This window comes from Leptosomus discolor, chromosome 3, assembly GCF_034619465.1.
Source record: "Leptosomus discolor isolate bLepDis1 chromosome 3, bLepDis1.hap2, whole genome shotgun sequence".
Classification (NCBI taxonomy): Eukaryota; Metazoa; Chordata; class Aves; order Leptosomiformes; family Leptosomidae; genus Leptosomus; species Leptosomus discolor.
The window spans coordinates 70,656,699-70,684,268 of record NC_141393.1 but is presented as its reverse complement, the minus strand read 5'-3'; the positions used below and the strand labels follow the sequence as shown (position 1 = coordinate 70,684,268).

Genomic DNA, 27,570 nt, shown 5'->3' with positions numbered 1-27,570 from the left:
GGAAGCAGCTACCAGAAAGATGTCCTCGCTCAGGGTGCCAGCAGCAGAAGACAGCATGGAGTGAGGATGCAGGATCAGTGGCAAAGCACCATGGTGCCCGAGCAGGTTCTCACCTCGAGGTCAGCAAGCTGGTCACTTTGGTACCATGTCTCAGGCAAGTTTTGGTACTAGCTGTTGCAGGGGAAAAAAAGACAAGCCCTCCAAATAGGACTCCTGATGAATGTGGGAGCACGAGTGGGTCAGCTGCTCTGTAACCAGCCAGGACATAAGGGTCAGCTCTTCAGCTAAACCTTGCAGGGAGAGACCAAGCTTTGAAACCCTCAGGAGAGACAAAATGAGCTGCCTGGGCAGGAATGGAGTGCTGCCTTTTCATCCTGCAGGAAGGCTGACCTGCACCAGCTGGGCAAGCAGGTTGGTGTGCCCAGGTGCCTGAGCACAGGGCTGGGTCCCTGCTGGCCCAGGGAGAGAAGGGTTGGGGGCCCAGGGGGTTACAGGTCACAGTGGCAATGGCTGGAGAGGTAGAAGTGGGGCAGGCACATGGTAGGGCTGTTTAGGGAAGCTGAGTGTGGAGGGGGCAGTGGGGTACAAGGGGCAGCTGGCTGCCCCCAGGAGTTGCCCTTGAGGAATAGAAGTGACGGTACCTTTTCTGGGGGTGCTAGGTGCTCCAGAAATAAGCCTACCAAAGCACTGCAGGCCTCTGAGCAGCCCTGAGCACTTTATTTTCACAGCTCTCGGCCCACCCACACAAATCCACAACCAGGCCTGGGGCAGAGCTGGGACTCTGCACAGACACCAGTGACCAGGGATGCTGGAGATGCAAGAAGAGGCAGCATCAGAGGGAACAAGCTGTGCTAGAGATGGAGGGGATGGTCAGAGTGGTGTTTTTCCCACAATAGGAAAGCAACAGGGACAGACCCAAACCCAGAGTCCTTCCAGTCCCACAGCAACTTTTTCCCCTCACCACCCCAACACTGCCCCTTGGGCTGCAGAGCCTCCCATGGTCCCAGACCCCTTCCTGGGGAGCCATGCTGCAGGGAGCGCCTCTCCACACCAGTCCCGTCCTTCAGGCAGACTCAGGCCACCACCAGCCCACCAAGGGCTGCAGTCCCAGCCACAGGCACCTCTCCACTGCAGAGCTGCAGCACCCACACAGGTACACCTCTCATTCAAGCAGCATCAAGGCCCCTCTCAGAGGATCTTGACAGCCTGCAGCATGTCTGCCAGCACATACGAGTTGTCCCAAGGGCGTCCAGGCTCCCGCAGGACCCCCTCCAGCACCCGGGCACGTGCCCCCAGCTCTGTGGGGTCCCGCCGGCCCTTGGGGCTGGGCTGGCAGAACAGGATCTCGTTGACTTCCCCTTCAATGTGGCGCACATAGAGCAGCGGAAAGACCTCCCTGAGGGTGGCCAGGACAGATTCCTTCAGCTGGGCATCACGGCACACCAAGTTGAGCACGAAGACTCCTGCAGCAGGGCGAGAGGGATGGGAGTTCAGACCAGCCCGCATACACCGCCCTGCTCCCTGCCTCCCCACGGGAATGCAGATGAATCGGTGCCACCCTGGTGCAAACATCTCCCCCACGGCAGCACAAGGAGTACTGGCATTCCCCCAGTGCCCTTGGCCCAGCTCCAAGTCCCCGCCACCACATGGGTCATGGGCGGCCACACAATCTGTTCCCAGGTACCGCCTACACCCTCTGCCTTCCCGCAGCCTTTCTCGGCCCCCTGGGATGTCTCAGCCTGCCTGACCCAGCAGCGCCACAGGCCACCTGCTCCCTGCTGTCACAATACCCGCTGAAACACCCGGATCCAGGACCCACCAGGAGCAGCGGATCCCACGCATCAATCCTGGCCGTAGCCACTATTCTCCAGGATGAGAAATGGTAGCACAGCCCCCTTAGTCAAACCCCACACAAGACCATCCGGCCTGGACGCAGGGACACAGCCAGATCTCCCCTCCTACCTTCTGGCTTGAGGATGGTTTTAACTTTCTGCAGAAAGGGCTTTTCCACAAAGGCTGGGGGTGGGCAGCTCATCCCCACCGTGAGGTCTTTGCTGTCCACATCGAACATGATGGCATCATACTGGGCTGGGGCTGCAGGAGGGAGCGCAGAGAGTTGTTACCCCTTGGGACAGATAAACAACACAGGGTGGGGAGGCAACAAATGGGGTGGTCCAGACACCCCTTCGGCCACTTCTCTCTCCTTGGGCTTCTCTTTCCAAACTAAACCCACAGCAGCAGCCCTTGGCGCTGGGGGAGGCACCAAATCTAAGGTCCCCTGCACACGTTGGCAATGACAGACCTGTGAGCTTCAGGACCTGGTGAAGCTTGTGGCACATGGCAGGAGATGGGCAGGGACAGGAAGCATAGGGTGAAAGCAGCCCAGGAGTCCAGTCCCCAGCATGTCACCCACTGGACTCGATGGAGTGCCCAGGATGCTCCATGAGATTGTACCTTCAGCCGCCAGCTTGGCCACATAGTCCAGGCCATCGGAGATGTGCACCCGCATCCGGTCACCCTGGGAGAAGCCGAACCAGCGTGTGGCCACCTCCAGCATGGAGGCATCGATCTCCACCACAGCCACATGGGCCTGCGAGAAGTAGTCGTGGATGAAGAGGGGCAGGCTGCCCCCACCGAGCCCCACCACCAGCACTGCCAGAGGGGTTCCTGCCAATGGAGAACGCCTAGTGAGCCACCAGGATGGCCACGCTGCCACTGCTCGTCCCACCTGCCGGCCCCAAACCACTTCAGGAAGGGTGCACGGGGCACCTTGGCCAGGAAAGCCCTCCCCCAAGGAGCTGGGGGATGGGGATGGGGACACATGCCTTCCCCCGGCACAGCCTCCCACTGCCGGCCTTGTCACCTGGGAGGGGGTTGGGGTCCCCCAGCAGGCAGAGCCCCGCAACCATGGCCTTGTGGTGCTCGCAGCACAGGTAGCTCTTGTCGATGGCTGCAGGTGGCTCAGCAGAGCTGGGTTTCTTCTTGTCCTTCCTCCGTTTCTTCAGGCCTGAACAACAGGAGGCATTGAATGGCAAGGCAAGGTGGGAGCCAGGTTGCTTTCTGGGGACTAGCCACCCCCAGCCCCTGTCCCACCCACAAGGCAAGCAGCAGAGTGTAAAAACACTCCCAGAGCTGCTCCAGGACAAGGCACGCAGGTCCCAGCGGGACTTTTATCTTACTGTATTAATCTCACACTCTGCCACCCCAAAAAGTTAACCTTGGTCCCTGCCCTTTCCCAGCTGCCCCACGTACCTGGGAGAGGTGTGGAGGCCAGGAGCCGAACCTCTGACTGTACCACGTTCCTGTTGCGGAGGAAGATGAGGCGTCGGAAGTAGCAGGTGCCATCCCCCTTCACGTCTTCCACAACATAGTCCCCACTCAGGGGGCTGGTGTTGCAGTGCCGCACCGTCCGCACCCCGATGTCCCCTCCCACGGACAGGAAGGGCACCTGCAGGGAGGACAGGGACTGGTGTGAGGAAGGAAAGGCTACAGGAACAGATCCTGGCATACCCGCTGTCCTGACCACTGCTAAAGTGCCAGGATGAAGCAGACACAGTGCAGGAGCAGCAGGATGTGCTGTAAGCAGCCACTGGAGCTGGGGACCAGCACACGCGACACCAGCTTCCCTCCCATACGCATGCGTTGGGGTACAGGGAACAAACACCCCAAGACTTCTTGCAGGAGCTCGGGTTTGGGGAGTTGGGGCAGAAAGGAGGAAATAGAAGGGACAGGAGAAGTTGAAACCAGGATTAAGGGGTCGGATGCTCTCAGGGTTTCAGGATGCCTGGTTTTCTTGGGATGCTGGGTTCTGAAGGGCAAGGACTTCACACTGAACCCTGCCACGCAGGCACCCGAAATCCTGCCTCCAAGCAAAGGCAGCCAGCTGGAGGGAAAACCGAGTGGAGCTATACCCGAGGCCAGTCTCCACCCCACCAAGGCAGCCAGCTCACACGCTGTAGCTTGGTAGCCCTTGGAGGAGAGGGACGCACTGCTGGCACAGAGCCAGCCTGCCCCCAGTTTTGGGGAAGCCAAGCAACGGGTGCCGGGCGGCGGGGCTCACCTGCTGCCGGGCAGGGAGGCCCGGCGGGGCCAGTTCCATCACCTTCCCCGACAGCTCCGCCTGGATGCCTGCCATGCCCTCATAGTGCTGCTCCCTGTGCAGGGCCACAGTGACCAGGCGCCCAAAGCCTGCGCTGGCGGCAAGCTGCCTCCGCCCTTCCTCCGTCCCAAAGAGCCACTCGGTTTCTCTGCCCTGCGGGACTGCAGAAGGGGCTGCCATCAGCCTGGGCCAGTACCAGTCCCTGAACAACCACCCCGGCCTCCAAGAGAGCAGCCACAGGGAATGGGGACACATCACAAGGAGGTACCACTGCACGCCTAGAGCTGTGCTCTGCAACCATCAGGAGAGCCAGGACCTTCCCCGTTTTGGGCAGGCTCACAGAGGAGGCTGGAAAAGCCACGTCTCATAAGAAGGGGACATCCAACAGCTTCACAACCCGTCTCCAGGCCCCGCTTTGCAGGATGAAGAGAGGGAACAGTGCTGCTGCCAGAGCCTGACAGGTCTCCAGCGGTGCAAGCGCAAAAGCGAAGCGCAGTCCCGAGCAGCCGGGCCCTGCGACACCTTTCCAGCTGCATCTGCTGCACTCTGCCTTTATGCAGCAATGTGCTACAGCAGCTGTCACCAGCATCAAGGCAGGAATCACCACCTTGGAGGCAGGGCAGGCAGCATCCCTCTGCTGCCAGATGGGCATCCGCTCAGCCAGCAAACTCTATGCCAGATCTCTGCTTGTACCACCAGGCAAACACATGTCCCACCACAAAGCCAGGACTAAAACATCAACCAAACCCTGCAAAGGTGGGTTTCCCTCTCTGGCCTGAATTTCAGCAGGGCCAGGACCACTTGCTGTTTGTAGCTCCTGGCCAGAGCACCGTCTCATTGCAGGCAGGAGTCGCTGTACTCACTGATGAAGATGGCGAAGTGATTGTCCCGTGAAGGTTTCACTGAGGGGCTGTCAACCACATGGAGTGTGTAGCGAGGCCTCCCGCTCTCTTTGTTGCACAGATCCAGGGAAACCTGCTCCCTGCAGGGGGTTTTGCTCAGCTGGCTGCAGAGCAGGGCGTAATGCTGCCTGTCCTTCACCGCTGCCACCAGCCGCTCCGCACTCTCCACCCGCATCGGCTTGTCCTGCTCCTCAGGGCAGATCTCCAGGATCTGTGGTGCCGAGCCAGGGATTTTCCTGAACTTTGTCATAACGTAGATGAAGACTGGTAGGACAAACTGTTGCTTGTCCCCACTGCCAGCCACCTGATGGACACGCACAACCCAGCCTTCCTGGGAGAAGTATTCTACTGCTTTCTTCAGCACGTGGGCTTGTGCCAAGGAGATGCAGAGGTAACGCCCTCCAACTTGCAAGACTCGGCTGATCTCAGCAAACATCTTGTCCACCTTGGCCAGAGTGGCTTCCTCTTCATCAGTGAGGATGGCATCCAGCGTGCCTTTGTCCAGGACAACCTGGAAGTGGGCATCAGGGAAGTCCATCTGAAGCATGTCCATCAGCAGGTAGCTCATCTTTGGCCTCTTGCTCCCACTCCGCTCTTGCATCTGACGGATCACTGCATCACTGATGTCGATGTTCACGATGTCCTCGCACATTCCCACGTCGTACATCTGCTCGCTCAGCTCCGAGTTCCCGCAGCCCACCACCAGAACCTGGGGAGAGGCACAAGAGCAGTGTGATGGTGATATCGCCCCGGAAACATGCCCCAAAGTTTTACAAGCAAATATCAGCCACGGCCACGAGCCCTCTGTGCAAACCACACCCGCAGCCCCACTCTCCAGGGCCCTAAGATCACATTTCCGTACAGAAAAGTAACACAGGCACAGAAGCGATGCATCTGCGGTGTCTCTTTTGGGGACGATCTGGACGTTCTAACCCCCAGAGCTCCCCGTCCCAGGGTAACTCGTGGGTCTCTCCCGTTCTCTTGCTACGGCACACTGGGGGCTTTGCATCCTCTGCGTCAGCGCACGACGGCGGTTTAAGCCGGGACACGGCGGCGCTGAGTTCGCGCCCCGGAGGCGGCCGGCACGGGGGAGGCCTGGACCGGGGGCACGGCACCAGCGGGGGCTCACCTTGTCGCGGGGCCGGACGTACTTGTGCAGGACGGGGCAGAGCTCCGGGAAGGCCCCGTACCACTCGAAGGGCCGCTTCCCGCGCTGCCGGAAGAATCGATCCCAGTACCGGGCTGTGCCGAACTCCCCGGGGCTCCGCGGCAGCAGGTCCATGGCCCGGCCCGCTCGGCCCCGCCGCCGCCGCCCACGCCCCACGTGTCCCCGCGCCCGCCGCGCCGCCCGCTGACTGCATCCGGCTGCGCAGCGCGCCCATTGGGCGCGACGGCCCAGCAGCGGATTGGCTAGCTCTCTCGCCGGTCGCTTCCCATTGGCTAGCCGGTACGCGCGGGCCAGCGGCCGTCCCACGGGAGCGCGCAGCGGCCCCGGCGCGCCCCCGGGACCGGAGACCCCCAGCCAGTGCTTGTCCCCACTGCCAGCCACCTGATGGACACGCACGACCCAGCCTTCCTGGGAGAAGTATTGCAGGGAGTGACCCTGCAAGCCTCCATGAAGGGACGAAAACGGGACGGGGAAAAAAAGGTACCAGCAGCTTGACAAGGAGCAGCTTTAATGCCAGCCCGCAGCGAGCGGAGCTCCCCCCGGGCGGTGCGGGACAGGGGCCACAGGGGGCGGCTAGCCGGGACCGGAGCAGGGCTCTGTCGGGTTGCTCTGAAGGAAGAAGGCGGAGAGCTCGCTCAGCGCTCTGTAACGGTGCGAGATCGAGTTCTTCACCGCCTTGGGCAGTTCGGCGTAGCTGGAGGGGAGAGAAAACGCAAGTCTCAGCAGCAGACGCTACAGCACGACTCAGTGAGAGCTCCCGCTCTCCTCCCTGCAGCTGGGGTGTCTGTCGTGACACCCTGCCAAAGCCAACATCCATCCTCATCCAAGGGTTCCCCGTAACCCACCACGTTCAGATCCAGGAGGGTGTGCTCTCCCTGCCACCCTTCCCCAGAAGCAGGTGCCTCTTGACACACAACCCAACCCTGGCTTTCCTTACGCACAGAGCTGTAGGGAAAATGACACTTACGTCTGGTTGTAGCCATCTGGCTGAAAGCAGGGATCCCAGCCAAAATCTCGAGGGCCTCTGGGCTCCACTATCAGCCCCTGCCATGAGAAAGCAAAAAAACTCCCCTAAGCCATGGTGTCCCAGCACTTCCCTCGCAGTCGCGTTTCCAAGGCAGACTGAAGAGCTACACACTGCCACAGCTCACGCAGTGGCCACCACAGGCTCACTGCATGGTGCTGTCCTCATTCCCAGCAGATAACCAAAATTAGCAGCCCCGACCTCAGTGCTCTATCACGCTACCCTGCATTGACAGCCCCTTTACCCCCCGCAATTAACAGACCTAACAACTGCACTCAAATACAACCTTGCCAGAGGGAGATGAGGGGGCTGAAGAGAATGAGGTATTGGTAAGCACCACTGGGCAAAATGGCTGCAGCATTCAGCACCCACCAGCTGCACCCTCCCTCAGCCTGTTCCCAACACAGAGAAGCTCTGGGGGCCTTCAGTGACCCAGGGGCCATTAAAATTGTCCTCAACAAAGCCAATGCCGTTATGAAATTCCCATTACAGCCCTCCTCCCTCAGCATGTTCCGTTCCCCAGACACACCACCTACATGAGTCTGGCCTTTGAACAGCTTCACTGGCTCCTCAGGGTTTCCAGTACTGAACGCAAAGGTACAGAGAGCGTAGGCAGATTTGTCTTCAAACCCAGCCAGCAGCTTGTACAGGCCTGAGCGACACAGAAAGGATCTCGGTGTTACTGCCTTCCCCTTGGAGCGCAACACACCCACCTAGAGACAGATTGAGGGAGCATCCTGCACTCACGTCCACAAGGGAGAGGAAAAGCTACAGGAGGTGACAAAGCTCAGGCACAAGGATGCTCTTGGCCCAGTCCCTCATATGACTGAAGCCAGGGCCTCAGATCTAACACAGCATGAGCTGCAGGGCCCCGCTGTTAATTTGGGAGTGGAAGCAAACGAGTGCACAGCACCCGAGAGGGCTAAAGTCCACTCTGAATTGGCGTGATTAATACCCCCGCACTGACACCAGTGCGGGATTTGCGGTCACACTCAACCTTGGGACCAAAGGCAGTCACTGCACAGCAGGGGAGGCGAGCATTAGTGGAGAGGGGCTTGCTCAGAAGCCAAAGGGAGCAGCAGGTCTTCCAGGACACACTGATGACAGACAAGAAGTTCCCACAAGCCCTGCCACCAGCCTGCAGAGGCAGGAGTCTGGGAATCCAGCAATGCAGGGATGGTGCTGAAGCTACTGAGGGAAAACGACATCCAGTGAAGAAGGGCACAGAACAGACTCAAGGAGAGAACGCAAGAGGACAGAGCTGGACAGACAGGAAAGGAACCAGCTATGAAGTGGGCAGCGCGGTGGGAAGCACGCTCAGCAGAACCCAGCAGGGGCAGTGATTCCTTTCATGTGGAAAGGACAGAGTTACGTGCAGAGCAGTAACACGGGAGGCAGTACCTTCTGGTTTGAGTTTTTCCAGGAACCATTTTCTGAAGGGAAAGAAGAGAGGAAAGATTAATTTTTGCTATTATTTCTCAGAAATGGAGGCATCCTTGAGACGCTGTTGCCTACATTTTCACCGCCTTCCGAATCCCTCTTAAGTGTGCTGTCAAATCACCTCATTCTGGACTATTTACCAATAGTGACACTTAGCTCTTAAACTGAATGGGACACAGTGAAACAGCAGTGCAGTATTTAACTTACTGCAGTATTGGGGTCTATGTAAATAACCCAGTTCCCACTCGTGAGCTCTGACATGCTGAAATACATTTCTCAACTCATTCACATCTTCCACACAGTTCTAGTGCCAACTAAATCATATGAAGCTTTTATGTCTCTGCTTAGCTCAGCAGAAATAATATGGAAGAATTAATCGCACTAAAAGTTAATTCCAGGAGCTAAGGCAGTATTTTATTAGAGGAGTTACACTGTAACATAATATTGCCTTGTTATCGGCTGCGTTAAGGCAGTCCCTATGAGAACCTATAGGAGACATCCCAGAGTCCTGCTGAAGCGCATGGTGCCTTAACTACGCAGAGCCACTCTGGGGCCAGGTCCCCACGCAAGAGCAGGCTCCGTAGATTGGGAGATGGAGCCAACAGTTCAGGTCTGTCTCTCTTGTCCTGCACTGTGACTTACAGCAGGGCTCAAGGAGTTAAGTCCAGCCCCTGGAGTGCAGGACCAAACCAACCACCTCCCTGACCCTATTGCCCCTGGGAGTGGAAAATCCCCTGTGAAGCACACCGTGCCAGCCTGAACACAAAAGGTGAAGCAAGTTCCCTCCTACTTACATGTAGGGTCCTGGAAGCCCCCCCAGGGCATTGAAGCACAAGCAGGTATCCTCTACTATCACAGGCCCCTGAACCTACAGCAAAAGCCCAAGAGATAGAAACATTAGACTTAGAGGAAGGCACTGCCTCCAACCCATTTTCTTGCTCTATCCTATCCTCATATCTCCATGAGTATCACAAAAATCCACCAGCCACTAAAGTTCTTTGCCTCAGAGGCAATCCATACCAGACAGATACAATTAAACCCATGCTCTCCCCAGGCAGGCTTGGGTGGCTGAAGTGTGGTAGGGAAGATTTCACATGGAGAAAAACGAGCAGAGCTGAATACCCCCTGCCCTCTTGGGGAGCAGGAATGTTAGGACAAGGAGGGTGAAAGCCTGAAGGCATGCCTGCATTCTCCTCAAGTCTCAGTCCTCACTTGGCTCTTTTAAGACACCCATCCCAGAGACAGCTCTGGAAGCTGATCCATCAGAAGCTCCAGCTGACAGAAAACTCAGTGTCCCAAAATCCCTGGGGCTGCACTGAAGGAGCTGTCATTCCTCCTGCTGCTCAAGGGACGCAGGAGACCAGCGGAGCAGCAGCAGGACTGCCAAAACACTGTGTCACCAGCGAGAATCCACCATCACCCAGTGTAGGCCAGAAACAGCCAGGTGACAGGAGCACAGCGAGGTCAGGCCAGTCCCAGATGCATGTCTGGCTTTCCTCAGGGCTGGTCCGGATGCCCCAATGGACCCGGCTGCCTCCCACCCCGCCGGGGCTCCAGTCCCCCCGCACCCACACCGTCGCTCCAACCGGTCGGAAAAGAGAAGGACAAACGGAGCGACCTGCCGGGCGGCTTCGCGGCACTTCTGCACGGAGATGTCGTCCGGCTCCCCCTGGTACTCCGGCACTGGGGACACAAAGGCCGGCGATGAGGAAACGGTCGGGCCGAGCCGCGCCGCCGCGTCCCCCCGGGTCCCGCCGCCAACTTACGGTCAATTTTCTTCGCCACCAGCGTGTAAGGAGAGGAGTCCCCGAGGATCTGAGTGACCTGCGGAGGGAAACCCGCCCGTCAGGTCCCGGTCCCGGTCCCGGTCCCGGTCCCCCACAACCCACCCCACCTCCTCCAGCTTCTTAGCGTTGCCCGTCACGAACACAACGCTCCGCCGTGCCGGCGCCGCCATCCTGACCCCGCGCGGCGGCTGCGCCTGCGCGCTGAACCGCCAATCACCGCCGGCGGCAGCACCGCGCCCAGCCACGCCCAGCCACTGGGGAAAGCTCCCGCCCACGCCCAGGAAGGGGGAACTTCCGGTCCTCCGAGGGAGGGCGCTTGCTGCTCGCAGGTGCGCGGTGCCACCCGTGCTGCGCATGCGCAGGGCTGTCCTGGTCAGTCTCGCGAGAGCCGCGCGGGTGGCGATGGCGGCCGCCGCAGAGCCCCGTCCCGCCCCCCGGAGCCCTGTCCCCGCCACCCGCCCCGCGGCCGCTGGGCCCCGCCTGCAGCGGGCACCGGCACCCTCCTCGGGGCGGGGGGGCCGCCTCCCTATGTGCTGCCCCGGCGCCTGGCAGCCGCGGCCGGAGGATCCCTCTCCCTGTTTTCCCCGAGTAGAATCACATGTGGGTGGGTGGAACTGGGCAGCGGGCTGTGCTCCCCGCTCTGCGCCTAGTCACTCCCCGACCTCTGGCAAGTTCTTGCGCTTTCTGACACCAGTTTTCCTATGTACGAGCGATCGAGTTCCATCTTGCTGAAGGCACACGCAGGACCAGCTGGCGGCTGTAGCAAAAACTGGGCTTGAGTCAAGAGATCGTCCCTGCTGCTGGCGTGGAGCCCTAGAGGAATGGGTCCCCAGCTAAACCGTGGTGGGGAGCAGTGCCCTGCAAAGCAGCGGTGTCCTGGGAGCTCTCCCACTGCGGCACTTGGGCCTCCTCCTCACACCCAGCCCACCCAGAAGCTCCTGTTTTGCAAGGGGACTCCCCAGGAGGAACTTCTTCCCCTCTGGTCTGTGCAGCTCCCAGAGCTGGGAGTGGGGAGACCTCCCCACCTGCATCACAGCTGCAGCCATCCAACCCTGCAACCCCCCTGCCCTCAGGCATGGAGACCCCGGGGTCTCACCCCATGGGTCACAGCAGCAAGCCTGGGAGGAGGAAACAGCCCTGCAGGAGGAACACACAACTCCAGCCAAAACATGCCGTTCCCTGTAAAAAAGCAATCATGTGGAAAACAGCAGCTAATGAAGAGGTTTGTCTCCTGCACAAAGAGGGAATGGATAAAACAGACTCTATGCTTAGGTGGAGGAATTGTTTTTGTTGTAAAATCTCCTTCATAACATCTCCTAAGTGAAAACCAACCCAAAAGCATGCAGACGCTGCTGGAAACAACAACCCTTTCCACTCGCTACAGTTCTCCCTGCCACCAGTCCGGGGTGGGATGGCATAGGCTGCAATATAAAGACCATGGTACCTCAAAGGAAAATAAGGAGGACTGCTCTGTAATGTACCTGAGACCAGACAGGTCTTTTCAGCCCTGAAAAAAAAATTTAAAAATAATCTAACACACTTGCTCAGTAAAGTCTATTACTGTGAAGTTACTGACCAGGACCGTTGATTTGCTGCAGCCTCTCAAAGCCAGAGCTGGTCCCTTGAGCACGTCAGTGCCCAGGGACATCCCCAGCATTCATTGACTTGAACCTAAAATTGATAACACTTAATTCTGGCAACTGAAGGAAAGTGTGCTGAAGGCTTTGGCCATGGCAGCTTTCCCTGCCCTGTGCCCCAAGTACAACCACTTGCACCCCAACCTCCTGGGAGGTGCTGCAAAAGCACTCCGGCAAAGCCGTGGAAGAAAGCCAGCTTTCCCAGGGCAAGAGCCTGCTGCCTGCGCTCAGCTGCCTGGGGTGGGCATGGTCCCGTCCTGCTGGTACCGCAGGATGAGTCCAAGGCAGGCACAAGACACAAAGGTCCAGGGTCAGGGCTCCTAACCTTGGCACCTCGTTTTCTATGGATCCGAGTCAGCTGGAAAAGCGTTTATGCCTGTCCAAAGCAGCGCACAGCTGGCATGGAGGTAACAACAGCACTTCTTGGGGTGGCAGGCGGGTACCTGCACTGAGGAGAGTTCTGGAAGCTCTCCCTAAGGACATGCTGTGGACAGATCTGCCAAACCCAGCAAGGATAAGGCTACAGAGGGCACAGCAGCAGCTCCCAAATTCAGCAGCTATAAGCACTTCTTTAATACAGCAGGGTTGCTGCGAAGCCTTCATCCTGCCAGCATCCATTTTCCAAGGCCCTCAGCCCAGCTTTAAAGCAAGCAACTGCAAAACTAACTTCTCTTGCTCAGACCTGGTGCCAGCACTGACCTGAAGTCCTGATGTGCTGCTGTGGCACCAAGGTCCTTCCGTGGGTGGCAGCAGCAAAGGTAAAATGGGGCTGGGAGAGAAAGCCAGAGGTACTGGCAGGACTCTCCCACAGCAGGAGTAAAGCGTGCACTGGCAGGCCAGAGCAGGCACAGCACAGCCATTACACAGGCTTGCAGTGCCCTTAACTCACTTTCCAGCTGGCAGGAAAAGGTACCAAATAGCTCAGTGAGACCTGCAGCCCCCCTGAAGATAGACACAGTCCCTCTTCATCCACCCTCTTGTTCCCATGCAGGTGGATAGTAGCCAAAGGCATAGGCAGGATGATTTTTGTCCCTTCCACTGGATGCATGATCTTAAGACCAGGCTACACTTCAGGAGGAAAAACCCAGCTTGGCTTTCTGTTTCCCACCTGCAGAGATCAGGGCCCGCAGAGGGGAAAAGCCCTATTTTTATTCCAGCTGGATTAGCAGAGCTTGTAATCACATCTGACCCTCCAGCCTGCTGTGCTCACTTTTAATCCCCTTCTCTGCATGGAGCCCCACCACCACTCAGGTGGAAACTGCATACAAGGTCCTACAGGCAGATTCAGAAGAGGAAGCTGGGACAGCTGGGAATTCTCTGGGGCACCGTTTCCCCTCTCCAACATTACTTCAGACACACACTAAGCAAGACAATGCTTCTCTTACCAGAAAAGAGACAGCAAAAAGAGAACCAGGAGAGACAGATCTCAGCTCAGATAAAGTCCCAGGCTCAGGGCTGGAAGGAATGAGGGTCCCAAAAATTAAGGGGAGACAGAAATGCCACCAATGCCTGCAACCAAGGATGGAGAGAGCCAAAACGCATCAGTCCCACCCATGGAGGGAGGGGCTCAGCTCCTGTTTAGTCCAGCACGTGGGCCCCTACACCTCCCCGAGCACCCAGCACATCTGTCTGGGAACAACCCCCAGCCCGCTGGATCACAGGGAAGCAAAACAGGCTTGTGTTCAGGACTGCAACCACCACATCAAGATGAAGGGCTCCGAATATGAAGTGGGCTTCTTTACCCTGGAGTGGTTTTGGGGAGCTGCTGTCCTTCCGCTGTGTCTTTCATATCATCGGGCTAATAGCTGGGCTTTACTCAAACTTCTTGCTTCTGGTGAAGCAAACACTGAAACAGCCTTTTCCTAGGAACTCCTGGCAGCAGAGCGCCCTGAATGTCCTCCAGAAGACTATGAAGACATGCAGGAACTCCAGATGTACAGTCAAAAATAGGTTTACTGGAATGTCTTTAGTCACAGCTGTAAGCAGCGATACTGAAAACACTGAGCTTGTGCATTCCCATGGCAGGACCAGAAAGTCTTCTAGATTGTAAAATGTAATGATTTCTTTTTTTCTCCCCTCCCCCCTTTTTTTTTATTGAACAAGAGAGAAACACCACTCTCGCAGTTCCCCACAGAAGGGTCAGGTCCCTGTAACATAATGGTATGTTTCTCTTCAGATATTTTTCCCCTCCTGTGCTCCAAAAGGACGGAGTCCCCTCTGCCATCCACAGCAGGCATCAGGGAACTGTTCAAACGGTATTAATATTAGAACTTAACCATATATACAGACAAACTGTAGTGGCAAGTGGCAAGTAGCTGGCTCCAAACCAGAGACCCAGAATTCCACAAAACAGGCGGTTTGGGAACTGAATCTTCTGTTATAAAAAAAAGTCTGACAGCAGGAGCAGGTACTCTACCAAAAACAAGGGTCATTTGGCAGTTCTTAAAACTCCGTTAGAACTGGCTACTTGCCGCCGCCTCTTCACTCCTTGGAGAAAAACAACTTCAAAGCTATATACAGATATCTCACTTAAATTACACAGCAGTTTGGTTATCCCAGAGCCAGCTCCACCGAAGCCTCCAGCTGCCCCGTCAGGTATGGTATTTCAGGACTATGGGTACTGGAAAACACAAAGAAACAAGCTCTCAGCCACACACCTTCGCATGCCACACCGATCCCTGCCAGAGAGCTCCCCCCGCCCCAGTTCTGTAGTGACAAACACCAGGCAGCTGCAAGGGAAATTGTGTTTCCAAGCTCAAGCTAATGCAATCTGCTGCCCGCACACGCTAGACAACATCTCCTGCCACCTTCATCTCCTTCCAGCTTCCCAAAATTAAACCAGATGGGATTTTCCATCAGCCTCTCTTCCTACAACGCTCCCACCCTGCTGCCAGCTCTGCCTCTCCCGCTGCAGGCTGTGTGTCAGCAGGACAACAGGCCGTGAGGGTTTTGCTGAAGTAAGAACAGTTACAGAGCTGTCCCCAGCCACGGTCAGTGGGAGGAAAACCCTCCAGACCCAGTGGCACAGAAGAGCTGCGCTGCCGTGCTGGGCTGCTTGGATCCCTGGAGCACGTCATTCTGCAGAGGGCTGAATTACTGCTCCCTGGAAGAAACATGCTTTGGTCATTATTACCTGTTTGGTAGGAAAGGCAGCAACATCTCTGCTCTGGGGAGCTCCACAGAGACCAAGAAGGGCAGAGGGCAGGGGAAGGGACCAACGGCAAAGCCACAACAGCTACTCGCTGAAAATGAAGCAGCTCAGCAGCCTTGGGGAGGAGCGTTTGCAGGGAGCAGGCCCATTGCAAGATGGTTGATATATGTGGAGAGGCCTTTGGGAGACATTGCTGCAGTCTGAAACCCTTCCATCTAGTCCCACCGGCCTCAGGATCAGTCGGTGCCAACCCTGGATCGGTACAGTGTTGGCAGGGCAGGGCAACATTGGCTTTCCTCGCCCACAGTCAGTAGGATTTGGTTTGAGCCTCCTCCTCTGCATTTAAACCTTGCAGAAAAGCAGCACGGAGTGGTCCCCAAGCACCATTTGTGACTGCTTAAGGCAGAGTGGGGCCCCACAGGAGTGGCTCAGGTGTTCTCCCCCAGGGACAGCAGCGCCACGGTGCCATTCACACTGTAGAGTGCCACGAGTATTTCAGCACCAGACATGGCTGGGGTGACCTGGAGCTACTCACCGATGATCACGAGCAGGAGAATGACTGCCACCAGTGCTATGATCACCTTCATCTGCAAAAGGAGCACAGAGGCACGTTACACAGGGTGCCATGTGTAGCTGCTTTGACCTGGAAGGAGGCCCTTGCCTTCCAGCATCTTTTCAAGCAGAGCTCCATCCCCTTGCAGGGGAGGGCAGGTAACCACACCTCCACAAACCTGCCCCTGCCTGTTCCTGTTCTTGCTCACCTTGCAGCCTCGCCACCACATCTGTCTCCGAAGCTGCTTGGCTCTGTTGCTAAAAGCCGTTGCATTGTCTGATAAACTTTCTATTGAAGGAAAGAAAAGAGGCGATTCAGCGGCGCGCGCGCAGACAGAGCATCCACTTGTTCTACTAAGCGCCCTGAGTTCTAAGCAATAAACTTGGCATTAGGGGAAAAGACCCGACCACAGCATGATTCACCAAAGCCACAGCAGATGTCGACGTGATGCCCTTTGCTAAAGCACACACAGATCTGCCGAGTCCCACTGAGCCCCCTTTGTACTGGCTGCTCTCTGAGGACAGGAGTTTGCTCTGCAAGCCAGCAAGTGAGCGGACAGCTGAAGCGCTCAGGGCTGTTGGGAGACAGACCCGTCCACCTTAGCTTGACGGACCAACTAGATCACAGCACCCAAACACCTCCAAACTAATGCCTCTGCGCAGAGTGGCAGAAGGCGAAGGTGGAAAGAGGAGAATGTCAGCAGAAAGTCAGATCTGCAGCCCAAGGCTGGAGAACACCACTTCCAGGAAGGACAGAAATACATGCCCAGGTCTTCTGTCATTAGGCACTTTCTGAACTGAATCCAGGGAACCTGGCCCAGGAACAGGGAAGAGATGTGGGGAACAGGCCAGCAGAGCTGCATCTAGCATCGCACCTGATTTATCCTGCAGGTCATCCAGCCGCTCGCCTCTTTCAATCACCTTCGTGATGTTCTCCTGCATAACGTCGATGACTTCATCCACCTGGTTCTGGACACTAAAGCAGAGCAAAGGCACCATGAGGAGCAGAAGGGAGCACCACCAGCTGTGCACTGCAGCGCCAGCCCTCGCTCAGAGCTGCCCAGGCTGGCGGGATCCGAGACCTCACTGACAAAAATCAAATGGGACAACAGTGGAGGGAGGTTGATGGGATGCCAAGAAAGCCAGAGGCATGGCATTGCCTGGAGTGGGTCTCTGGCAATCCCAGGTAGGGCAAGGGAACACATGGGGGCAAAGTGAGCACTGGGAAGGCAGCAGAAGCACGACACCCTCCATCACACCTTTAACACACAAATGCACTAAGAGAAGGCACTGATTGCTGTTGGTGGGCACCTCTGCTACAGAAGAGTTCACATCAAAGGGAAAAAAAAAAAAACAAAAAACCTGTACCTTATCTTTCCAGATTTCATAGAACCTCACACTGCACCTTTGCTAAATAACTTGGGTGAAATCAAAGCAAGGTGTACTCCCTCGCTCTGGGAACTGAGCTGCTAAATAAAACCCACTCTGCCAGGGGCATCAAGAGGACAGTAAAGAAATAGCTGATAGGAACTAAACCAATTTATTATAATCTATCTTCTCATAGGTTACGCAACTCTGTGGGTAGTCGCTTCAGTGAACACTAGCCTAAATCACACCCGCAGGGTTATTATAAATGCATTTATTCATTCCATAAAAAAGCCACATTGGTAAGAGAGAAAAATTCTCCTGGTGGAAAAGTACTGCTGCATTCTGGTTTGTATTTTGGAGCTAATACACTTTTATTTTTCTGGAGATAGAAATAAGAAATTTCTTGGGGCCCCAGGGAGACAATACATTATTTGAGACATACCGTTCCCAGAAAGTAAATGGCAACAGCAATGACTTGGAGGCAACACTACACACAGGGCAACAAAACAGAAATAGCTCCAGACTACTCGCTCTGCCCAAGTCTTAGGTTTGACAGCTTAGGTTGCCTTGATTAAAAAAAAAACCCAAAACATTTAAGCACTTTAAACATATCAAAATGCATCCAGCATTTGCCAAACATGCAGCACAAATAGGCAACTCCAGCAGATCTCCACGTTTCCAGAAACGCGCACCTCCTATTAACAGTGTCCCACTGGTGTCCCCGAAGGGAAGGTTTGCCACCACGTCACCATTTGTGCCTGCTTAGCACTCTCCTTGCTCCCCAAATTATCCAGTCACATCATCTTCCTCTTTGAACCCACACAAAACCCTCTCCTCCCCACTGCCATGTCGCAGATACAGAAACTCAAAGACAAAGATTTGCCAAATCGGGGTTTTTACAGCAGCACCAGACCCAACTCCACCACTCAGAGCGCCATCACCCAGCACCTAAGCTCAGAGCACTTGGTACAACGAGGACAGCATGTCCTCCATCACAGCCCAGGAAACTGAGGCCAAGCGAGATTCAGAGCAACTTGCCCAGGGCCAGTCCATGGGGCACTGCCAAACCAGGAACACGGATCCATCCTAGCCACCATGCCTCCAATTCATTAGTTAGAAACACAGGTTCACATTGACCTGTTTCTCCTGTCTCCCTACCAGCTACGTGCCTCTCACCGAGCAGACACTTGCACAGAGACACACGTGTGAGGAGCAGCTGCAACAAGCAATAGAGGTCACAATGGAAAAGCACATACCCTGCTCGCATTTATTTACTGTTCCAAAAGCAGGCAAGGAAAGTCATTGAGAGAAAAGGCTTTTTTTCTCCCCAAAAAGCTCTAGAAAGAGCTCCAGATCTTTGAATATGAAGGGGCTTCCCATCTTAGCATTTCAGGTCAGGCTCCATAGCACCACTGCACTGCGGCTTGCAGAGCTGGAACAGCCAGGCAACCTCTCTGAAGCCAATTTCTGACTCAACAGCCCTCGTATGGTACATGCTGGACGCCAGCAGCACATGTATAAACTTGCTTTGTTTAGGGCATCACAAGAAAGGAACCTGCCTTCTCTGGGCTGCATCGCAGAGTCCGTGGGAGCAGCATCTCTCTGAGCCCACCTACACCATGCGGTGGCAGCTCCTGCCTTCCACATCAACAGCAGCCACCTGCCAGGAGCTTCTTATCTGGAGGCGAAAGGCATAGATAATTCCCAAACGCCTCTCAGCAGGAACCTAACCCGCACCCACCAGCCCGTTCTTATCCACCGTTTATTTTGCAAGGTACGAGGCAAGCGGCAAAGCTGCCGCCGCTGAGAGAGCACAGAAGGTGGCACTGAGGATGCAGGCAGATGCTGCCTGGGAAACACGTGGCAATACCCTGTGGAGCAAAGCGTCCACCCCCAAACGTGCAGCCCCACGGCCCTTCTTCAGGGCAGCGGGTGAGGACGCGAGGAGAGGGCGTGCTCTGCGAGGGGGTTTCCTTACCTCGGCACAACAGACAAGTCCCAGCTCAGAGCCGTCAGCAACGCTGCTATAGCTTGGGGCGAGAGAGGAAAAGCAGAAACATCTGCTATCCCAGATGAGCCAACTTGGCAAAGACTCTAAGGCCTTAAACATCAGTTTCACAGGCAGAAGACTACATTTGCAGTATGTAAATGTTTCTAAAATCACTTACTGGCTTCAAAATAAAGAGATTTCCTCCCACAACAGATTTGTAACCAAGTTATCTTGGTACAGCTAACAAGCAGGAGCACGCAAGGTTACAATGCATCTAGGAACGTGCAGCAACACTACCCATATCCCTGACAGTACAGGTCAGAGCCTGGGGACATGCTGTTGCAGTCTCAGGGCAGCCCAAAGTGTTCGAGGCTGAGTGGGCAGGTACGTAATTTCAAGCTGCTCTGGTGCATACCAGCATTTGGGGGAGACCAATGGAGCACAGACCCCCACCACCCAAGTTGCACCTCAGGATCCCACCTCTTCACTTGAGCTACTGGTGAAACGCTGTGTGCCCCTGCTGCCTGCCCATAGCCTGGGCACGCTGTTAGCCATCCCCAAGAGACCAAAACATTTCACAGATGGAGAAGAGAGGCACAGAGAAACCAAGGCTTAAACTGGCACAAATGTTGAGGTGTTTAACTTCCACGGAACACAGAGACATTGAGCACCCCAATGCCTTTTGGTATCTGATGTAAAAGAGAACCCTGGGAAAAAAACAGGAAGGGACCAAGCCAGGGAGTGAAACTTTGATCTCCACACAGTGCCTTAACCAGGCCTTGCTTTCTGCTCTGTCTTCCCCATCACTGCTGCAAGAGATGCCTCTCTGGGAAGGGGCTGAAAGATGCCCAGCCTATGTATTAGCCCTGCATTTTCAGAGCAAATTCAACAATTCCCCACTCGTTTGGCATGCTTGAGGTTGGAAATTCAAGTCGTCTCAAGAAGAAAATATCTTCTTGTTTTATTTGGCAAGAGAGAAAGAATTCTCTAACATGAAGTGTATTTCCCGTTAGGGAGCTGTTGGCTTTTGACACATGCATTTCATGTGCTTCACACCTGCCAGATTTCCAAGAGAAATAAAATAGAATAAATACCTGCCAAGGAAAGGGAGCAAGACAAAAGCATAAAATACGTCTCCCATGACCCTCCTTCTTACTAATTACTGCAAATATGATGCTTTTAACAAGGACAGCAAGTGTACACTGTCAAAGCAACAACAGGAGACACAACGGTGCTTAGCTTTGTTTAGACTCCTCTTTTCTTGTGCTTTGCTGGGTCCAGGGTGGGAGGAATAAGCCTTCCCATTTTGGCTGCACTGGGTTAGCTACTGAAAATCTCCCTGGGCTGGTCACGGTGTTGGGCTAACAACAGTGCTGCATTCTTCAGGCACCGTAAACAGGCCGTGCACGCACCATGGGGTGTGCTGCTCAAGGCTGCTTCTTGTCTCCGAGCCGGCTGTTTACAGCCAGATGACACACTTCTATTTTCCACCCCAGCGATATTAATAGTTCTGTGTATTTTGGTGTAAATTACACCCAAACACCCCTCATTGCGGCAGTAACCCAGGGAAGAGGGAACAGGACAGAGAGCCAAGCTGGACGGACGGCACAAAGGCAGGAGGCCAGCACAGCACAGCGCTCCCCAAAGCATGGCTCTCGGCAGAGGGGCTGCCCGGCAGAAAGCCCTGCTGCACTCAACGGGGTATCAGTCCCGAACTGCGCCACAAATCCCTGTCTTTAAGTCACTGGTTTATCACAACAGTGAGGAATACAGCAGTCTTTGACACTTTGAAGCTTTTCAGTCCTTGAAAGGACTGTACCCAACAACGATGCCTCACAACATGGTCTCAGTATCACCTTCAAGCAAAAGCCTGGACTATGGCTGGGCTCCACTGCACAACCAGCCACCTGCAATGAGCAGCCAGGCCCTGGGAAGCTGCTGTCAACTCTTGCCTTCAGACCATTCCCCAAATCTTCCCCTCCTCAGAACATAATTTGGGGCTTGCAGCCAGACAGAGCCACTGGGGCCAAGCCCCAGGGGCCGGGGATGCTGGGCACCCTCAGCAGCACGATGGGGGAATCACAGGGACCAAGACCTGGCTCCCGGGGAGCCACATCAGTGTGCTGAGCCTCACTGCCAGCACAAGCAGGAACCCGAAATCAGCAGCACAGTCACCTGAAAGCAGAATCAGTGGTGAAGGAATTCGAGCAGCACAGAAAAGGCGGCGATTTTACTAGCATTTTTGAAAAGATGACCTGTGATGAGAGGCTCCTATTCTAAATGAAAGAAACTCAAGTGGAAGACGAACATCCCACCTTCCCTCAAAAAGGCACTAAGAGCTCTTATGACACATATTCAGGACTTGTCACAAAGCCTGGAAGCAAAGGCAGAGAAGAGAGACCAGCTCTCCCTTACCTATTCCTTGTAACTTTGGGGAAAAGGATAAAACCCTATTAAAAGGTACCTTTCAGCTACAGCCCACCCCAGGGATGGGGAGATCTCAGAGGGAACCTAAGGGACCCCATGCAGCCGCTTAATTACTGGGGGAGCATCCACCCCAACCAAGCAGCTGTTGGGACAACAGAGCCTAAACTTCCAGACAAACCAGGACAAACACACAGCATGGAGAGGACAGTGATGCTTTCTCCTGCCACTATTGCTGGGTCTAACTTGTCTCTCTCCCCTACAAGGTTTGCAGTGATCCCCACCATCTCCTTCTGCAGCTGAGCCAGCCTCGAAGGTGTCTGCTGCCAAACTCTGCACCACGACCCAAGTGCCTTTGCTGCCAAGGACAACTAGGAAAAGTTTCCAGTCTTGCCCCTCACATTGAACATGTTCCACACCTTTGCTCCCATAATCCCATCACTTTTTCCTCTACTCAATCATCCATCCAGTTTCCTCCTATGCCTGTCTTCACACCTCGTTCCTCCAGCCCCATACAGCTACAGTCTCTCTAGCTTTGCCCAGCTATGCCTCAGCTCTCCAAATGCTCAAATTCCTCTTTAAAATGTCTTTTCCTTACAGTATTTCAGCAGCAGCCCAACCCTCCTTTTCCTCCTGTGTTGAAACTAGAGCAAACTGCATCATTAGAGACCAGGCATCAATCCATCCAGCACGAGGGACGGTCTGATCAGAAACTTAATAACAAGCTCCATGACAAGAAGGGATGACTGCACACTATAAGTGCTTATTAAACAAAGCAATCAACATCAATGAGAGCAGAAAATAGATACTCTTTTATAACAGATGCTTCAGATACTAGATAGATGCAGCCCAAGGGACGTATTGCATACCAGGTCCACTAGGCAGGCAATGTCTGGCAACAGGCAAGCCTTACGTGTGTTGGGCATTAGTCACATCACACCTATGAGCCCACTGGCTCCTTGGTGAATTCTTCTTTTGTTTTTCTTCCCCTTCACAGCTGCAGTGCTACCCTCTACCTAAGCCCCTACTCCTTTCTGCCTGGACAAGTCAGTGGGAAAAGAACAGCTCCTGTTTTCCCCCACCACGCAGGGAAGGCAGAAGCAGCTCTGTAATTCCTTTCTTGCAGAGGAGGATGAAGGGGTAGACACCACGCTCTCTCCACTTTTTTAAGGGGGTGGGATCCAACTCATAAACCCAATTCTCATCCTTCTCATTCACTCTAGATCAGACTGCCCCTGCCCTAGAATCATAGAATCATTAGGTTGGAATAGACGTCTCAGATCAAGTCCAACCATTGACCCAACACCACCATGCCCACTAAACCACGTCCTGAAGTGCCACATCTACACATTTTTGAACACCTCCAGGGACAGTGACTGCAACCCTTCCCTGGGCAGCCTGTTCCAATGTTTGACCACTCTTTCAGTACAGAAATTTTTCCTAATGTCCAACCTAAACCTCCTCGGGTGCAACTTGAGGCCATTTCCTCTTGTCTGTCACTAGCTACTCGGGAGAAGAGACCAGCACCCACCTCACTACAACTTCCTCTCAGGTAGTTGTAGAGAGTGATAAGGTCCCTCCTCAGCCTCCTCTTCTCCAGGAAGTCTTTATCCACACTGCCTTACTCTAAGGACCAGTGCGCCTCTACCAACAGCATCCTCACACCCTGGGGGGAACAGAGACCCCCTGAAAACTTGGGGTGTGGTGACCGACCCGCTGCCCATTGTGTAGCTCAGGTGCACGTTGCCCCTCAAGGTAATGTGGCAAGCGGGCACACAAGCAAGCACCACCTAACACTGACGTTGGCAACGAGTCAGCTCAGAGCTGCGCTGGCTTCTTCCCGGCATGAAAAAAAAAACCCTAAAGAGGAGCAAGGCTGCACACCAGACAACCCGTCTGAATACCGCCCGGTCATCAGTCCCCACACAGATCTCTGTTCTGGCTCCGCGGAGGTCAGCAGAGGCAACGGTGCCAGGCAAACCAGGGGTCTGTGAATATCCCCCGCCACTTTCCATTTACTACCACCATCGCATCGCTCATAGGAAAGGACAGGGAAATCTGAAGCCCAGAACAAGCATCACCCAGGAAATGACTCGCTGGGAGAAGGATCCACAGTATTCACTCCTTCCTTCTTGCCCGAATACAGTCAGTAATCCTCCTCCAGCTTTAATGGCTTCCTGTTTTCCAGCTGCTTTGACCCCACTGAGTCACTGCTCATCTTCAGGTCACTTATGTCAGGTTTTTATCTGGAGAAGAGGCGACCAGAGGAATAGCCACTGCCTAAAAAAACGTGTTCCTGACCACTTCCTTTCTTGAAACATTGAGGAGCAAGTTACAGAATGAAGAAATAAAGCAATGAAACAACAAAAAATGGTGTTAGTGAAGGTTAAAATTCAGAGTTAAGGCTCTAGAAAAAGAGCTTCATGAAAGCATGGAACAGGTCAGCACCAGAATACAGTAAGGGCTTTAGAAACTCCACTAAGCTACAGTGATACAATCCTATCCCTTTGCCTCTGTCAATGCACAATTTCTTGATAGTTTGAATCAAATTTTGAGATTTCCCTTAGTTGTGGACGGGGTAGGAAATGTCAATTAGAAGAAAGCAAGCACAAGCCATGTTTGTATTCAGAACTACACAGAAATACTCCGGTAAGACAGCAGCAGGAGCTCGCAGTGCCAGAATAAAATATTATCCGTGTGACACTGAGGAACAACAACTTACTGCCTGATCTTGTCATTCCTGGGTCCAAATCTTGGTCCAGAAGGCCCTCTCCTGCAGGCAGAAAAGAGAGCAAACAGGATGGAAGATACAATGAAAACATGTTTTGAAGCCAGACTCAAAAGCCATGCAAGAGAGAATCAACACCTTGTGTACGAGGGACTGTTCTCATACCAACCATCAGTCCCTCCCATGTCTTAGGATATGTGGGGCACCGCACTCTTATAAAGGTCACACCTATTAAACCTTAATTCACGCTCGACGCCAAGGCTCTGGGAGATCATCTCAAAGGAATCAAAGGTTTTGATTCCCAAGCCCCCACCTATGTGGCAGGGAGCAGCTTTCGGTATTCAACACCTCCAGCCTCAGAGCTGAAGGCAGTTAAGACATCCCATTCCCTATAGCAGCTGTTCAGAAACTCACAAGAAAAAGTCTTCCTCTTCATCTGAATCTTCCTCCAACAGGTTCCTCTGCAAATACAGGAAAAACACCAAAATCACCTCGTCAATAAGAAACCAGCATTTCACACAAACACACGCATTTCCAGCCCTTATGATGCAATCAGTGCCCTCTGACTGCAGGCTACACGCGAGCCCTCCTTTGGAGGGCATCGATGGCACTTTTTAGGTGTCCGGAGTCACGCTGTTTCTCTTTGCTTGTGACCCAGGGCCAAGCTGGATGTCTCCGTGCTGCAATTCTCACCTTGGCCGCGTTTGCTAAAAGCACAGACTGATGCACAGCTCTGCAGCTCCGACTGGGGACAACTCGCACCTCTGCCACTGAGCCAAACTGGATGTGCATCAATGGCCAGTTGCCTGCACAGGTTCAGATCCCAATTCTAGAGATCAGTACCACTCCCTACGACACAGGAGCGACTACTGTGTCAGCACGGTGAGCCCGGCCTTGGAAAGCAGCAGGCAGAGCCCCTGCGCAGGCCAGCTGAGGAAGGAAGGCCCTCTCTGCTCAAGGGACGATCCCCAGCATTGGACTCAGTCAACAGCAGCTGCTCAAAAACCATCAGCATCACCTACAACCACCCTGGGGTATCCCACCCACGTGGGAAGTCAGGTCCACTCCTCATTTGGAGGATGGGGTTTCTCCAGCCATCTGATGGCAGCAGGTGTAAGAAGGACGACTACGAGGAAACACACTGGGCTCCTTGCACGGCACGTCCGGAGGGGTCAGCCCCTCCGAACCCCCGACTCAGGCAAAGGCTATGGCCCAGCTGGAAAGCAGAACAGTCTGGTAGCTCCTCCTCGGCTCAGATTTGCTGTTCCACTACACCCATCAGACAATCCAAAGGCTGATTTTTAAGAGCAACCCCACAATCTCACTTAAGCCTGAAAGTTTTGGACAAAGACGTCACTAGAGTTCATTTCTCGTATACCAGGGCAGCACAAATTTTCCAGTTGAGCTGTGCGCTCCCAGTAACATCTACTGAGGGTCAAAAATAATCAAGAAGGGGAAACGCGTGGGCCTAGGAACACATCAGATGGTTCTTGTGGTACCAACAGCTGCTGCTTCCCCTGTGCATAAATTTGGGCTCCCACCTGCAGTGCTCTTATTTTGAAGCTTTACCTACATTTCTACTCTTGTCACATTTGCTCAATCAACTTAAGCAGCCTTCGAGACCATGCAATAGTTTCAGCCATCACCTCCCTCAAGGGATGAACGAACCGCTCTTGGCAACATGGGATCCTCCTCTCACCGACTGCGATCATGAGCTGGAGCAACACTTGAGGCTATGGTCTAAACTCAGTTTTAGCACAGTATGACCCCAGGACAAACACGTCAGGTTAAATCCACTTTGTCTGAAACAGGCAACTGCACCTCTTTGACTCGTAGCTTGAAATGTCAGGGGACCTTGATGACAGGAGAAAAATTCAGCTGTAAAGCGCAGGGTAACTTCACACGAGTCCTTCGGCTAGCTACGTGGGGAGGAGAGCTGTGACGTGCCCAGGCCAAGCTCTCCGGAGATGCAGGAGACCGGAGCACACCGGGATCTCATGGCCACAGACGCAGCCCAAAGGAACCAAAACAGGTTCCCAAAACACCCGTATCTCCTAACGAGGGTTGTTTTAAAGTACACAGATCAGGTTTGCTGCGCGGGCAGTCCCCTCACTAGCCAAGTGTCACTACCAACAGCGATATGGGCTTCTGGGACCCATGGCTGAAGGCTGCGGTAGCACAAGCCCCTTCGGCAAGGAGGGCTGTAGCTCGCCTTGCCCCCGCCCTGTGGCTAACAGGTGCCCGGGGGCCTCGGGGTCCCCAAGGCGTGTTATCACCCACCTGCCTGCCGTGGGCACCTTACCGCAGGCATCCCTACACAAGTGACCCGCTACAGCACGTTACGGCCACCGGCACCGGCGGGCCAGGCTGGTCCCCCGCGGGCCCACCGGCGCTCACTCACCCGCTCGCTCTTCACCGAGCCCGTCACCTCGTCGTCGTTCAGGTGCCGCTTGAATTTCGGAGGCATGGTCTCTACCTGCGGGATAGGCGCCTTCGTGCCCGGGAGGAGAAGCCTGGAGGGGAGGCGCAGGGAACGGCCGGGTCACTTCGCTGCCCGGCACCCGAACCGCGCGTCCCCCCGCCGCCCCTCGCCGGGGCCCGGGAGAACTCGGGGAGCGCCGGGCGGCTGGCAGGGCCCCGCGGGCGGCCGGAGGGCCCCCGCACCGGTGGGCACAGAGGGACAGGGGAAGGACGAAACGGCGGCGGGATGCAAGGGCAGCCGGTGCCCGCGCTTTCGCTCGGCCCCGCCGTTCCGGTCCAGCCCTCCAGTGCCCCGGGGACCGCTAGCGAGCGGACCCAGTGCCCAGACAAGAGGCACCCCACCCCCACGACAGCGCAGGACCTCACCGCGCCGCTTACCGGGCTCCGCTCCGGGCCGGGCCGGCGGGAAATGGCCGGTGCGGCGGCGGCGGCGGCGGCGAGTCAGCTGTCCCATCGACCGGCTCGGCGCTCCTCCCGCCGCGCAGAGCGCCGAGCAACCGATGCCAGGGAGGAGCCGGGGCGGGGAAAAGGCGGGGAAAGGGCGAGGCTTGTGCCGGGGGCGGGGCCGCGGGGCGGCGGGGCGCGGAGCTGGGGGCCGGCGGGGGCGGCCGCAGCCCGGGGCCGCGCTGGCTCGGGATCCCGGGGGCTGGCGGCGCTCCCGGCTCGGCTCTGCGCGACGCCTCCCCGCCAGCAGCGGGGGGGCCTGGCCGCCCCGGCCCCCGGCATCGCCCCTGGCACACGGCCCCGGCGGCAAAGCCGCTGGCGGCGGCCGCAGGCTACCGGAGCCCGGCCAGCGGCCTCAGAGAGGCTGGGGAGCGG

The 27,570-nt window shown here is 55.4% G+C and overlaps 3 protein-coding genes across 6 annotated transcripts; all 3 read right to left on the bottom strand.

Moving 5' to 3' along the window:
- Positions 1-951: 951 nt before the first annotated feature.
- METTL13 (methyltransferase 13, eEF1A N-terminus and K55) lies at positions 952-6,283 on the bottom strand. Of its 3 annotated transcripts, none has more exons than XM_086462486.1 (8): positions 6,131-6,283; positions 4,963-5,710; positions 4,061-4,260; positions 3,253-3,466; positions 2,864-3,007; positions 2,455-2,667; positions 1,963-2,094; positions 952-1,463 (listed from the first exon to the last, which is right to left on the bottom strand). In XM_086462486.1, the coding sequence occupies exons 1-8, from the start codon at positions 6,281-6,283 to the stop codon at positions 1,189-1,191; spliced, it is 2,079 nt and encodes a 692-aa protein (XP_086318612.1). In that variant the 3' UTR covers positions 952-1,188. The 3 variants fall into 3 exon arrangements, with proteins under 3 accessions (XP_086318612.1, XP_086318611.1, XP_086318613.1); XM_086462485.1 differs by having other exon boundaries at positions 3,253-3,448; XM_086462487.1 differs by having other exon boundaries at positions 3,253-3,448; positions 4,061-4,252; positions 5,408-5,710.
- A 383-nt stretch (positions 6,284-6,666) lies between these two features.
- Positions 6,667-10,594, bottom strand: ITPA (inosine triphosphatase). Its single transcript, XM_086462823.1, has 8 exons — positions 10,528-10,594; positions 10,400-10,457; positions 10,252-10,316; positions 9,428-9,501; positions 8,595-8,626; positions 7,730-7,845; positions 7,137-7,213; positions 6,667-6,863 (listed from the first exon to the last, which is right to left on the bottom strand). Exons 1-8 carry the CDS (start codon positions 10,588-10,590, stop codon positions 6,743-6,745), a joined length of 606 nt encoding a protein of 201 aa, XP_086318949.1. The 5' UTR covers positions 10,591-10,594; the 3' UTR covers positions 6,667-6,742.
- Positions 10,595-13,992: 3,398 nt separating this feature from the next.
- VAMP4 (vesicle associated membrane protein 4) lies at positions 13,993-26,778 on the bottom strand. 2 transcript variants are annotated; one of them, XM_009959057.2, is made up of 7 exons: positions 26,672-26,778; positions 24,685-24,731; positions 24,265-24,315; positions 16,636-16,736; positions 15,970-16,049; positions 15,744-15,795; positions 13,993-14,677 (listed from the first exon to the last, which is right to left on the bottom strand). In XM_009959057.2, the coding sequence occupies exons 1-7, from the start codon at positions 26,735-26,737 to the stop codon at positions 14,649-14,651; spliced, it is 426 nt and encodes a 141-aa protein (XP_009957359.1). In that variant the 5' UTR covers positions 26,738-26,778; the 3' UTR covers positions 13,993-14,648. The 2 variants fall into 2 exon arrangements, with proteins under 2 accessions (XP_009957359.1, XP_086318914.1); XM_086462788.1 differs by lacking the exon at positions 15,970-16,049.
- Between the last annotated feature and the right edge of the window lie 792 nt (positions 26,779-27,570).

What these genes read in the sequence shown, in the direction of transcription:
- ITPA (XM_086462823.1), bottom strand. Translation starts at nt 10,590, where the DNA reads ATGGCGGCGCCGGCACGGCGGAGCGTTGTGTTCGTGACGGGCAACGCT. An exon ending in GGTGGCGAAGAAAATTGACC is followed by an intron (nt 10,317 to 10,399) that starts GTAAGTTGGCGG and finishes TTGTGTCCCCAG; the next exon opens with TGCCGGAGTACCAGGGGGAG. An exon ending in GGAAAAACTCAAACCAGAAG is followed by an intron (nt 7,846 to 8,594) that starts GTACTGCCTCCC and finishes TGTGTCGCTCAG; the next exon opens with GCCTGTACAAGCTGCTGGCT.
- VAMP4 (XM_009959057.2), bottom strand. Translation starts at nt 26,737, where the DNA reads ATGCCTCCGAAATTCAAGCGGCACCTGAACGACGACGAGGTGACGGGC. An exon ending in GAAGAGGAAGACTTTTTCTT is followed by an intron (nt 24,316 to 24,684) that starts GTGAGTTTCTGA and finishes TTCTGCCTGCAG; the next exon opens with GAGAGGGCCTTCTGGACCAA. An exon ending in TCTCCTGCTCGTGATCATCG is followed by an intron (nt 14,678 to 15,743) that starts GTGAGTAGCTCC and finishes TGTGTTTTCCAG; the next exon opens with TACCCATAGTCCTGAAATAC.
- METTL13 (XM_086462486.1), bottom strand. Translation starts at nt 6,283, where the DNA reads ATGGACCTGCTGCCGCGGAGCCCCGGGGAGTTCGGCACAGCCCGGTAC. An exon ending in TCACTTCGCCATCTTCATCA is followed by an intron (nt 4,261 to 4,962) that starts GTGAGTACAGCG and finishes CCCCTTCTGCAG; the next exon opens with TCCCGCAGGGCAGAGAAACC. An exon ending in GGCCAAGCTGGCGGCTGAAG is followed by an intron (nt 2,095 to 2,454) that starts GTACAATCTCAT and finishes TCCCTCCTGCAG; the next exon opens with CCCCAGCCCAGTATGATGCC.